Raw genomic sequence first — 12,361 nt, forward strand, 5'->3', positions numbered from 1 at the left:
CAGACAGACAGACAGAGACAGACAGACAGACAGACAGACAGACAGAGACAGACAGAGAATTAATAAAGGTGAACAAATAACAAAATAAAGTTAAAAGGATGCTACAACTAAAGAGATTAAAGTTAAATAAGAGACTAAGACAGATTATGATCGATATTTTTAACAGGAAAACGCAAAAAAATGGAAAAAAAATGAAACTATGAAATATGAAATGGAAAAAATATTACAGATTCCTCTCTCTGTCTCTATCCTTCCCCCCCCCCCCAGTCTCCATCACCTCGTTTCTCTCCACTTCCTCCTTTATCTTAATTTCCTCCCTTCTCTTCCGGATTCCTCATCGTCTCCCTCTCCTCACTTCCTCCATCCATCCCACCCCCTTCCTTCCCACCTCTTCTTCCCTCACAAGTTCCCTATTCCTCTCACTTTTTTATTACTCCTTCCTTCCTCCCCTTCTTCTTTCTCCTTCACTTCTTCTTCCTCCCTACCCTCTCTCTTGACAGTTTCCTTCCAACCTCTTACTTAATTACGACCTCCTTTCCCCTTGTCATCTATACTCCTTCCTCTATTTCTTCTTCTCTCCCCTCCAATCCCTCCTTCCTCCCCTTCTCCCTGCTCTCTCTTTCCTCTTCTCCACATCTACCTCTTCGTCCTCCTTCCTTCACACTGTCTCCCTCCTCCCTCTAATTCCTCATCTCAGAGTTCCTCCCTTCTGCCCATCAAGGCGTGTAAGATGTCTATGAGGGAGGGCTGCGTAGACTGCTTTAATTACCGCGTTATTACCCAGACCATCCAGAGGGAGGGAGGAAAACATCTCCATTTCCTAATCCTCCCTCCTCCATACTTCTTTCCTCTTACCCACCTTCCTCCTTCCTAACACCTCATCATCGCTCTTTTCTCCTCCCTCCCTTTCAGTTTTCTCCTTCTTCTCTACTTTCTCCTTCCCTCATCCTTTCCACCTTCCTCCTTCCTCCCTCGAATTCCTCATCTTCTTCCTCTCCCTAGTTCCTCCATCCTTTCCTTATTTCCTCCTTCCTTTCCTATTTCCACCTTCCTTTCCTTTTTTCCCCTTACTTTCCTTAATTCCTCCTTACTTTCCTTGTTTCCGCCTTCCTTTACTTATTTCCTCCTTATTTTCCTTATTTACGCCTTCCTTTTCCTGTTTCCTCCTTTCCATCCTTATATCCTCCTACCTTCCCAACTTCCTCCTTTGTTTACTTTCTTCCACTTCATTCTCCCCTCTTCCCTTTTCCTCCCTAGTTCCTCCTTCCATCTTCCTCTTTCCTCCCTCCTTCGTTTGTCCTCTTTCCTCCCCATCTCCCCACATCACGTCGTGCAAGGCGTCTATGAGGGAGGGCGGCGTAGGCTGCTTTAATTACCGTTTTATTAACCGCACTGTCCGGAGGGAGGGGAAAACAATTACCTCGGTTTGAGAGAGAGAGAGAGAGAGAGAGACTGTATGTGTGTGTGTGTGTGTGTGTGTGTGTGTGTGTGTGTGTGTGTGTGTGTGTGTGTGTGTGTGTGTGTGTGTGTGTGTGTGTGTGTGTGTGTGTGAGCAAGTCTTTCTGTGTGCTTCCTTCAGTGTTTAATTCATGTCGCCATAGATTAATATTTTTCTATTTCTCTATCTACAGCCAGACGTCTTAATCCCGTACTGGGTGGCCACAAACAAATCGCCTACATGTCACCTTGTCACCTGCCATTTCGCTACTCTCTCCCCAGCTCACACCCTCCTCTCTCATTTGCCTCTCCACTTCATCCCTCCATCTCTTCCTCGGTCTCCCTCTTCCTCACTCACATACACTCTCCTCTGTACTTTCTCGTTTTCCATCCTCTCCACAGGGCCAAACCATCTCAATATATTTCTCATTGTGTGTATTTCTTTCTTTTTTTTTTTTCGTTTTCTTTTCCAAGTCACAACTGAGGAGGTGGCTTTTCTTTACCACTGAGCCTCGTCCTGCTTACGGTCTTTGTCGCTGCTCACCACTTATCCTACCCCACTTCCCTTTTAATTTACATTTTTTTTCTTTTTTCTGCATAGGCTAAAATCAGTTTCTATAAATTCAGTATTAATCTTTTCAATCCCATGGTGTCTTTTTTTATTCATGCTACCTGTGGACGACTTTCTTCTCCTTTTCGAACAAGAAGGGTTAGATATTGATTCTATTTACTCCTTCGCTAAAAAAGGTTCTTGCTGAATACAACCGACTGGTGGAGAGTACGTCATTGTGCTGAAAGGGTTAATCAGCCTGTATAACACATTCCCCTTCATTTAGGACGAGTGTCTAGATTAATAAATACTGTCATCATATTTACTATTAACTACATAACATCCACTTTCTTAAGCAGCTTGATAAACCAGCATTAATCTGTTCTTGTACCTCAGCATTTTAGATGGAGAGATGGCAATTTTAGGCCAAGGAAGAAAAAAAGAGTAAAATAAAGACTCTACAGTATGTATAATATCATGAGGGCTTTCATCAATCTCACAAACCCATAACACCACTTAATGTAAAATCAAGCCTCCTGGGTATCCTGAATCTCTCGTGTTTTGCATAATCCAGTGTTACGGCTCCACGAAAAGCTTAAGCCACTGGAATCTTGTGACGGCTTTATAACTTTGTTCCTGATGGTTTGAGACAGTCTTAATTAACTTAGGAAAGGCCTCTTTTGAAATTAATTTGATATATTCGTATAATTAAACATGCAGAATGGGTTTATTTATTCTGATGCTAAAAAAAAACTTTCCCAAACCTTCTTTACATTACCACAGAGAGAGAGAGAGAGAGAGAGAGAGAGAGAGAGAGAGATGGTACAGGTGCGGCTCTATTTCTGAAAACAGTGCAGGGACAACATATACGTAACTGGAACACGGTACAGGGACGCATAGCTATTTCTGAAAACGGTGTTGGTGCAAATATCTATCACTAGTACACGGTGAGGGTACGAATATTCCTTGTGGTGAAAATTTAGTGCATGAAATATTCTTGAATCTGAATTTTACAGGAAATTGACTTTCTCACCAGCAGGGGATGGGACTGAGGAGATGGGAGAGGGAAGGAAAGAAGGAGGGAAAGGGAAAGGGGGGAGGAGAGAAAGAAGGGGCTGAGGAGGGGGAGGAAAAATGGGAGAAGGGCAAGATGGAGAGAAGATAATGGGGAAGAGGGGAGATTAGAATAGGGAGGGACAGGGGAGAGAAGAACAGAGAGGGAAGGAGGGAGAAAGAGAGGAGGGAGGAAAGCAGTAAAGAATGGCAGAGAGAAAGAAGAGGGAGAGAGGGAGAAAAAGGGGGGGGAGTTGGGACAAGGGAGAGAAAGGTGACTGGAATGGGTGAGAGAAGAGTAAATGGGGGGAACAGAAGTAGAGGGAGAGGTGGAGAAGTAGGAAGAGAAGGAGGGAGAGACGGGAGGAAAAGAGGAGATGGAAGAAAGAAGAAATAAAGGGGAAAGAGATGATGTTAAAGGAGAGGAGAGAGGGATGCAGGAGTGGAGGGAGGGTAGCTGAAGTGGTGGGAGGAGGGGTGACGAGAGGAGAGCGGGGAGGTAAAGTGGAGGGAGAAGAGAGGAGTCGAGAGGAGAGCGAAGTGGAGACAGGTGGAGGGAGGGAAGATGAAGAGGATGAAGGGATGGTGAAGTGGAGGGAGAGGAGAAGGGTGGAGAGAGGGGAGGAAACGTGAGAGGGCAAAAGTTAAGGAGAGGGGAGAGGGAAATGGGGACGTGAGGGTAGATCATGAAAGGTGAGTTACGAAAAGAGGAGAAAGGAAAGGAATTATAAAAAGATGGAGAGAAAAGAAAAGAGAAAAAGTGAGGAAGGAAAAGGGAGTGAGCCAAGAAGGGAAAGCAAATGAGAGATAAATAAGAAGGAAAGGAAGAGAGTGAAGGGGACAACGTGATGCGGTGAGGACGATGAGAGAAAAAGAGAAATAAAGATGAAAACTGAAGTCGTAAGGAAAAGAGAGGGAAAGAGGAAGAGAAACAAGGGGGAAGAGATGACGAAACTGATGAAAGGAGATGAGAGGGTGAGAATCCAAAAAAACGAAGAAAAAAACATTTAGATAAGCAAACAAATAACAGACAGACGGACAGACAAAAAGACAGACAGCTAGACAGATAGACAGACAGACAGCTATAGATAGAAAGACAGACATAAATAAATCTGGATACACACCAAATCCATACATACATTACACACATACATGCATACACATACATACATACATACAAGAATACATATATTGCCTACATATATATATTCTCGTACATACTTACAGAGAGAGAGAGAGAGAGAGAGAGAGAAAGAGAGAACGTCTTGGTGTGAAATAGGTCGACCGTGACCAAGAGACCGAGAGCACCTCATGACATAACTCTCTCTCTCTCTCTCTCTCTCTCTCTCTCTCTCTCTCTCTCTCTCTCTCTCTCTCTCTCTCCTCAAGACGGTGAAGAAAATGTGGTGTTATTGTTAGCGTCTTGTGCCTCTCCTCCCCACCGCCTTCTTCGATCCAGGAGTGGAGAGGGAGGTGGAGAGGTGGAGGAGGATGGAGAGACTGGTGAAGAAGTGGAGGGAGAGAGGGAGGAAGGAGGGAAGAAGAGGTGAAATGAAGGAAGATGGGGAGAGATGGAGGAAGAATGCACGACGAAGTTGAGGAAAGCGGGAAGAAAAGATGGAGAGGTACAGGAAGAAAGGAAGAAATGATGAAGAGGTGGAGGAAGTGAAAAAGTGGATAAGGGAAGACAAATATGAAAAGGGAGTAGGAGGAAAGATGAAGAGTGGTGAAGAAAGGGGTGAAAATTAGAGATGAAGTGGAGTTACGAAGCAAAGGATGTGTGGAAGAAAATAGAGAAAGTGATGGAGAGGGGGAGAAGTGAGAAAGTCGGAGGTGCAGAAAGGGAGAGATGGATAGAAATGGGCCAAGTGGATGAGAGAGAGAAAGAGAGAGAGAGAGAGAGAGAGAAATCTACCATGACAGTTTGAATACATCACAAAAATTACAAAAAAAAAAAAAAGATCAGAGGGGACGGGAAGAATAGGCCTATACAAGTAAGTGCTAGAGAAGGAGAGGGAGAGGGAGAAAGAAGAGATGGGGAGGGAAGGGGAGGGGAGGGGAGGGGTAGGATTATAGATCTTTGGTCCACCGGGATGAAGGGCGAGGAGATGGAGGGTGGGGGAGAGGAGAGGAGAGAAAAGGAGAGGAGACGGAGATGAGCAAGTGATAGGAGGGTAGGGAAAGTGAAGAGGGAGATGAACAGGAAGGAAATGGGGAGCAGCACGTGAGAGGGGTGAGAGAAAAGTGGGTGAGAGAGAGAGAGAGAGAGAGAGAGAGAGAGAGAGAGAGAGAGAGAGAGAGAGAGAGAGAGAGAGAGAGAGAGAGAGAGAGAGAGAGAGAAATTTGTATGCAATCTCTCGTGCAGGTCTCTCGTCTTGGCCTTTTTGCAACAACTCTCACTCTGATTGCCACTCCATACCTGCAATGTCTTCCTTCAAAGTTTCTAGGGTCGTGTACTAGGCAGATACACCGGGGAATCTATCTATCTGTCTATCTTTCTATCTGTCAGTTAATCAAGCTACCCATTTATTTCTTTATCTATCTACTTATAATATTCCTATGGCACTGTCTGTTATATTTAGTGTAACAACTGCGGTTTAGTGCTACCCCATTGTTTTGAGGGGTGACGCTGGAGTAAACTTGTGTGTGTGTGTGTGTGTGTGTGTGTGTGTGTGTGTGTGTGTGTGTGTGTGTGTGTGTGTGTGTGTGTGTGTGTGTGTGTGTGTGTGTGTGTGTGTGTGTGTGTGTGTGTGTGTGTGTGTGTGTGTGTGTGTGTGTGTGTGTGTGTGTTTCTGGGGAAAGAGGGGTCAGTGGGCTCTCTAGTTGTCACGAAATCTACCCATTATATCTCTGCACTCACAGATCTGTTCGCTCTTAAACTTCCATATCATCCACAGCCTAAGTTTATTATTGTTTTACCTGGTATGCTCCACTACATACTGTTATGCTGTGTTAATCCCGGATGACCACGTAACATTATTTATTAGCGCAAAAGCTTTGTGTGGGGCCTCGAGAGTTGTCACGTTTCATAATTACAGCATTTTTTTTTTCATAAACCCTGTATCACGATTGTTTGCAATTATCAGAAATTTATTAATACGTGGGATTAGCTGCCTTACTGAACCTTCGTATGTGAGTGTGTAAACATCGGGCGTAATATTTGTGATGATTCAGACAGTTTATATGTACACAGATTATACGAGTGTATACATGAATTTATTTATTTTTAATTTATTTATTTACTTATTTATTAATATACGCAGACATGTTTTTAAATTTTTCATTCAAGCATCTCTTGTCCTTGTAATATCTTCCCTTACATAATATCACACTATGATATTCTGTATTACCGCTGGCACTGACACCACTCAATTTCCAGTCCCTCACCTAATACTTCCTTTCTGATCCCCTGCAGGTTTCCTCTCCTGGGACGAGGAGAAGGCACACGTGGACATTCACAAGGAGCTCTCCAACATTGCAGAGCTCAACTTGGAAGGAGATGAACAGAAGGGAGGTGAGTCATAACTCCAAAAACCATCCCTATTGCTACAGTCCAGTCCTTCACAGTTTATCAGAGTCGATTACAAATGTATCAGTTACCGCGAAGGGTAAATCAGAATCAGTCATCAGCACTATTAGCCTACAGTCCTAACGGACCCGGGTTCAAATCCCACTGGGGGCAGGGAACAGTTTAAGGATTTGAATTCAGGAAAAATCAAACTTTACTCATTTACCAAAAGACCCGTCAACATGTCGTAAAAATACCCCCGCTAATACCAATACACCAGTCTTGTATGAGACAGCCCTAGCATGTATTCAGTATGGACGGTGGGTGTTAGCGCCGAAGTGGTAACATGTAGAGGTGTACGATACGTAGGAGGACTACTGGGCCTTGAAAGCGGGCTGTGGGGCCTATGCCCGGAGTCGGTCACATAAAAAAAAAAAAAAACTATTCAAACATAACTAAGTCTTCTCTGTAGAGTTAAATTAAGGCCTCTCATCAAAATTATTGAAGGTCTGTTTACTGTTACGTATATAATTTTAAACCCATTGTAATTTTTTTTTAAGTGTTACTTGATGTTACCTTTATAATCAATCACAAAAAATTGTCACATATATACCTGATCTATCATCAAATTGCTTACCGCCTTCAGTCACAGGATGTGCTTTTATTTTACTTTGCTTACCTACCTATTTCTACATCTGTCATCAAAAATTCTACTCGCCTTTCATTAACCCATTCACATTATCGTAATTCTGCACTTTCCTACAGTATATCTACAACATATATTTTATTTTTATTATTATTATTATTATTATTTTTATTATTATGAACACTGTCATAATAATAGGAAGCTATCCACCTGTCGAAGTGCTATCCTTTCCATCTCCAATACAGTATTGGTTTCTGATTCTCTGTTCCCTCTTTCCTCTTACTCTACCTATTCTCCCTCCTAACTCCGCGCTCCTTCACCACTTCCATTTCTCCACTGCCTTTTCCTTTAACTCCTTTGGTGTAATGATGTCTTACAGTGGACTTAATATGGACTGATACAGATCCAGAACCAGAACGCCGTCAGTTGGAGGGTGTGTTAAATAATTTGTCCAGTTTGGAGAAAGTTTAGGAACTGGAACGGTTTGATGTATCTTTTCAATACTTCAGGCCTTTCCATAGTTGAATATGTAATAATGAATAAACCAATGAATAAATAAAAGGACATCATCACAGTGAAATTAACTCCTAATCGAGGGTTGATGGACTACTTGGCGGCAAACGATTTTACTCACTACAGGCACCCCTCTTGTCAATGGAACTACAGTTGATTTACTTTCATCTCATGGAACTAGGTCACTCTTCAACTCCAATATAAGTCGCGGTTGTGTGAAATTCGTTAAGCCTTAATTATGAGGTACGGATGAGTCTCCTTGGTTACTAGTCAAAGCTATCCTACATTCTGAGTACACTTGGCCATTAACCGAGCAGAAATGCGTTACGGATCTTTGCCAAGTTAAAAAAAAGTGACCAACAAATTCCCATCATCCGATTGTCAGCTGATATACTCTCTTCACTTTAACTTGGCCTAGAATTGCCATTTCTCCAACTCGAATGCTGAGCTGTAACAATGGATTAATGCTACAATATTTTGTTTGTCACGATGAAGTGATGTAAGAAGAATGTAGAAAAGCACCATTATCTGTTACTGCCACTGAGCAATGAAAAATAAGCTGTAAAACGATGAAAATCAGGGCCAAGTAAATGTGAAAAGAGTATAATTCCCGCTTCCACACTTGCTCCAGGCCAATATGTCACATTCCATTCACAGTCACCTAATTCTTCCTCTTCTGTGTTATTTATATTCTGTTCTAGCTACCATCAGATGTTTTTATTCAGCTATGGAGAGGCTTTTCGAACTGAAGGGGTTATATACAGCCTCCAATAACCTCTTCACTGCAAAACCCCTCTCTCCTAAACTGTATCAAATAATCCGTTCGAGAGTCACAAGGAGAAGAAGAAGGAAAAGAAAAAAAACGACGTCATCGCAGTAAAGAGGTTAATGACCCACAACCTCAAATTACCCCTCTTATAGCAGCTGATCCCACGGTCTAAGCTTTCTTCTAACGTCCCTTTATTCCTTCAGCTCGACGATTTATTTTACAGTTTAGTTTAGGCATGATGACGTCTTTTTACCTACCATCAATTTAATTCATCTTAGGACAGACCTCTCATATTAAACGGACCTACGAACTTCTCTCCTTATTCTCAAAAGCTAAACTCATCTTCCACACCTTGAGGGAGAGCGTTTGCGATATTATATTCCACTATTTTTGTTTTACCTGTTATATTGACCATCGTGTGTGATCTATCTTTTTGCTTTTCAATTTCCCCATTCAATGACCTTAAATTACCCACGAACCACAGCTAATTCCTCCTTACACGCATTGTGCAGGTGTGTGTGTGTGTGTGTGTGTGTGTGTGTGTGTGTGTGTGTGTGTGTGTGTGTGTGTGTGTGAGAGAGAGAGAGAGAGAGAGAGAGAGAGAGAGAGAGAATTCTGAAATTACATCAGAGCACTAGCATCGGGTGGAAAGACTATCAGTAGAAATTATGCCTATGGCTGTGGTTAGCAAACGGCCACCGATATCCTAGTTAACCAAGCGTGTAATTAATGAGGCCAAGTCACACAACACTCAAGCGCGTCCCACCATCTGGCCATCCACTCGTAAAATAAAGTGGCACGCAAAATTCTCCTTAATTAGTAGGTTTGCTAGCGTATCCATTTATGCGTGACGATGTTTTAACGCGTGTGCCCTAAACTGACCAAGACCCAAACCCCTTTTCAAGTCGGTTGACGGGCAAATGTAGTTAGATTTGAGGGTCGATTTGACTGCCAACCAACGTGATTCATTCTTCTCTCATAATTCCGGTAAAGTTTGTCCAGTTTCATGCAGCCATACATGATATTTACTATAAGTTGCAGGATTATTCAGTACTGTAGGGTGAAAATAAACAGAATGTATTAAGACGTATTAATGACTACAAGCCGACGGTAACAGGTTGATGACCTATTTTTCATTTCATATTCAGTGGATAATCGCTCCTTCCATGTCTTTCGCTGGTGAACAGGTCAATGTAAATGACATTTTTGCAGTTTTACTTATCTCGCTATTTCTCTGATGAATCTGAGTGATGTTACATACACTCATCTATCACATTTACATCCATTAACAATCTATCCTTCCCTGCCTTCTGCTGGAATGTAATCGATCTATATTCTCGTTTCTTTTCACAAAGATACGTAGTATCATTTCTCTAGTGAATCTAAATACGCAAACCTTCCTCGTGACATTTTACACAACGAACTAATCCCTTCTTCCTTGCCTTGTGCATCCAGGAGACTGTCTGATCCAGTGTGCTACCTAGATCCTTGTTGCAAAGATGTTGATTCACCCTCAAGACAACACCCTGCATCGCTGCCTCAAGAACCTACCATCCTCTTTCACCAAACACTTTCCATCATCACATTCCTGTCAGCTATACTGTTTTTACTCGATAATTTGGCCTAAAACTGTCGTCTCACCATCTTCAATGCCGAGTTGTAACAAGAAATAAACACTAGAATATGATGCTAGTCACGAAGAAAAGCCGTGAAAAGGAAGCAGAGACCTTGTATTGTCTTTACTGGGCTATGTTAAATATGCAGCAAATGGACGAAACTCTGGGTAGTTATGATGAAAAGGGTATAGCTACCCCCTCCTTCCATGACCTCTCTTTACAACAGACCTTTATGGCATCGTGTCTACATCTTAATAATTCATTCCTGTTTCAAAGCTAAGTTTATATGGCCTACAAGACCTTTATCACTAATACAATCTCAACCACTAAGTAGCCTCTCCTTCCACGCCTTCTGCAGGGGTGTGATCAATCTATATTCTCAATTCTCTATCCAGGAGCCTTCATACCAACATTCCTGTATCTTCATTTCTCTCCCTCTTTCTGTAACAACTTGTAGAAATAATATTCTCAGCCACTAATCAACCCACGCCTTCTGCAAGAATGTAAGCAGTCTATACTCTCATTTTTCCACCCAAGAATCTTTGTGGCATTATTTCTGTATCGTTACATCTCTCCTGCTTTCTGCACATAAATTAAATGTACAAACCTTCGTCATGATACTCTCAATAACTAAAAAACCCCTTCTTCCACGCCTGCAAGACTGTACTTGATCTATAATCTCTTTATCATTATTTTTTATTTATTCTTTCATTTTTCTATATCTTCTACTTTTTCCAGGAGAGCGTCTGATCCAGTACGCTACAGAGAACCTCGTTGCAGAGGTGTTGATCCACCCCCAGGTCAACACCCTGCAGCAGTGCCTGAAGAACCTCCTCTCCTCCTTCACCAAACACAGACACATCATCCACGCCGGGTATGCCTTCGCGGGATCCGGCTCTTGGATGCTCCAGGTGGGTGTGGGTGTGGGTGTGGGTGTGCGTGTGGGTGTGCATGTGGGTGTGCGTGTGAGTGTGGATGTGGGTGTAGGTGATAAGTGAATTAATGAATGAGTGTAGGTTTGTGACGACGTGTGCGTGGGTGGGTACAAAAATATAATTGGTGTGATCCTCTAACAAAGGGAACTTGCGCATGTACGTGTGCGTGTGTGTATGTATGTGTGTGTGGGGGGGGGTGCCGTGAAGGTAAATATGCAAGATGGTTACGCAATATAAGAGTGAAGGGTTGTACATACTGCATGACTGGATAATACAACTGAGTATGTATCTGATTTTACGATACGTGAAGTTTTTTTTACATGACTGACGATGCAGTTTGGCGGCTAAGTTAGGCACACTTATATTTTTACCTCGATTAAAACTAAACGATGTCACCCGATATAAACCTCTCCCAGTGAAAGTTGATGAATATTCTGTGCCTTTACTCAATTTTCACTCAAGATGCCTTCCTTAATGACCCTAAATTGCCTCTTTAATTACTTCCTTTAATCACCTTCTTCGAGCACCTCTAATCACATTAATTGCTTTCTCTAATCACCTCGTTAAGTCACCTTCTCAGAAGCCTTTCCTTTCTTATCAGTTACCTAACCATCTCCATCGCTAATGCCCACTATACCTACCCATTACTTTCACTGTGTTTACTTCCTATCCATCTTTTTATCTCTCTGCTCTCGCTTCTTTCTTCCTCTTCATCCTCTTCCTGTCTTCTCCATTCACTTCATTATTCCTCCTTTCTGTCCACCTCCCTCCCTCTATCCTTCCAACTCTCCTCCTCTTCAACCTCTGTTTCCTCCGCCCTACCTATTATTTTTGTTTTTCCTGCCTTCTTTCCTCTGCAGGTCTCTCTCTGTGAACTCGCTTTCTTTCTTCTCCACTCTCACCCGCTCTTCCTCTCTACCTATTCACTTCTTTCTTGTCCAGGCCTCCCTCTCTCTGTTATCCATTTCGCTTATACGCCAATTTCAGTCCCTTCCTCTCTTCGCGTATATCCTTCCTTCATCTTTCCTGTTTAGTTCTTCTCTTCTCTGTTATCGCTCTGACATTTTCTCGCTTTTCATCCTCTCTCCTCTTTATTAATGCCTTCCTACTTTCTATCCAGTTCTCCCACTCTCCTTTATATCCTCTCCAATCTAACCCCCTCAATATAATACGGCATTAGGTATTTGTACTCTCCATCCCTCCTCTAGCCTCATTCCTCTCCCAAACCACAACTCCCAAATTGTTACAAGAAGATATTTTCTCCACAGACACATGGTGAAAACGACGCTAGTGGTAGCAAACAGTCGTATGGAGTTGATTTTGCCCGAACACTT

At 42.5% G+C, this 12,361-nt stretch overlaps 1 protein-coding gene across 1 annotated transcript in view; it reads left to right on the forward strand.

Moving 5' to 3' along the window:
* The window catches only part of LOC145401090 (uncharacterized), a 361,735-nt gene that overhangs the window by 315,470 nt on the left and 33,904 nt on the right, over positions 1-12,361 (forward strand). The window contains exons 2-3 of the mRNA XM_080273462.1: positions 6,456-6,554; positions 10,831-11,003. Of these exons, the coding sequence (XP_080129588.1) occupies positions 6,456-6,554; positions 10,831-11,003 (272 nt within the window). The remainder of the gene's footprint in view (positions 1-6,455; positions 6,555-10,830; positions 11,004-12,361) is intronic.

The sequence above is a fragment of the Coenobita brevimanus genome, chromosome 54 (genome assembly GCF_032717465.1).
Source record: "Coenobita brevimanus isolate Jiangsu-jjx chromosome 54, ASM3271746v2, whole genome shotgun sequence".
Taxonomy (NCBI): domain Eukaryota; kingdom Metazoa; phylum Arthropoda; class Malacostraca; order Decapoda; family Coenobitidae; genus Coenobita; species Coenobita brevimanus.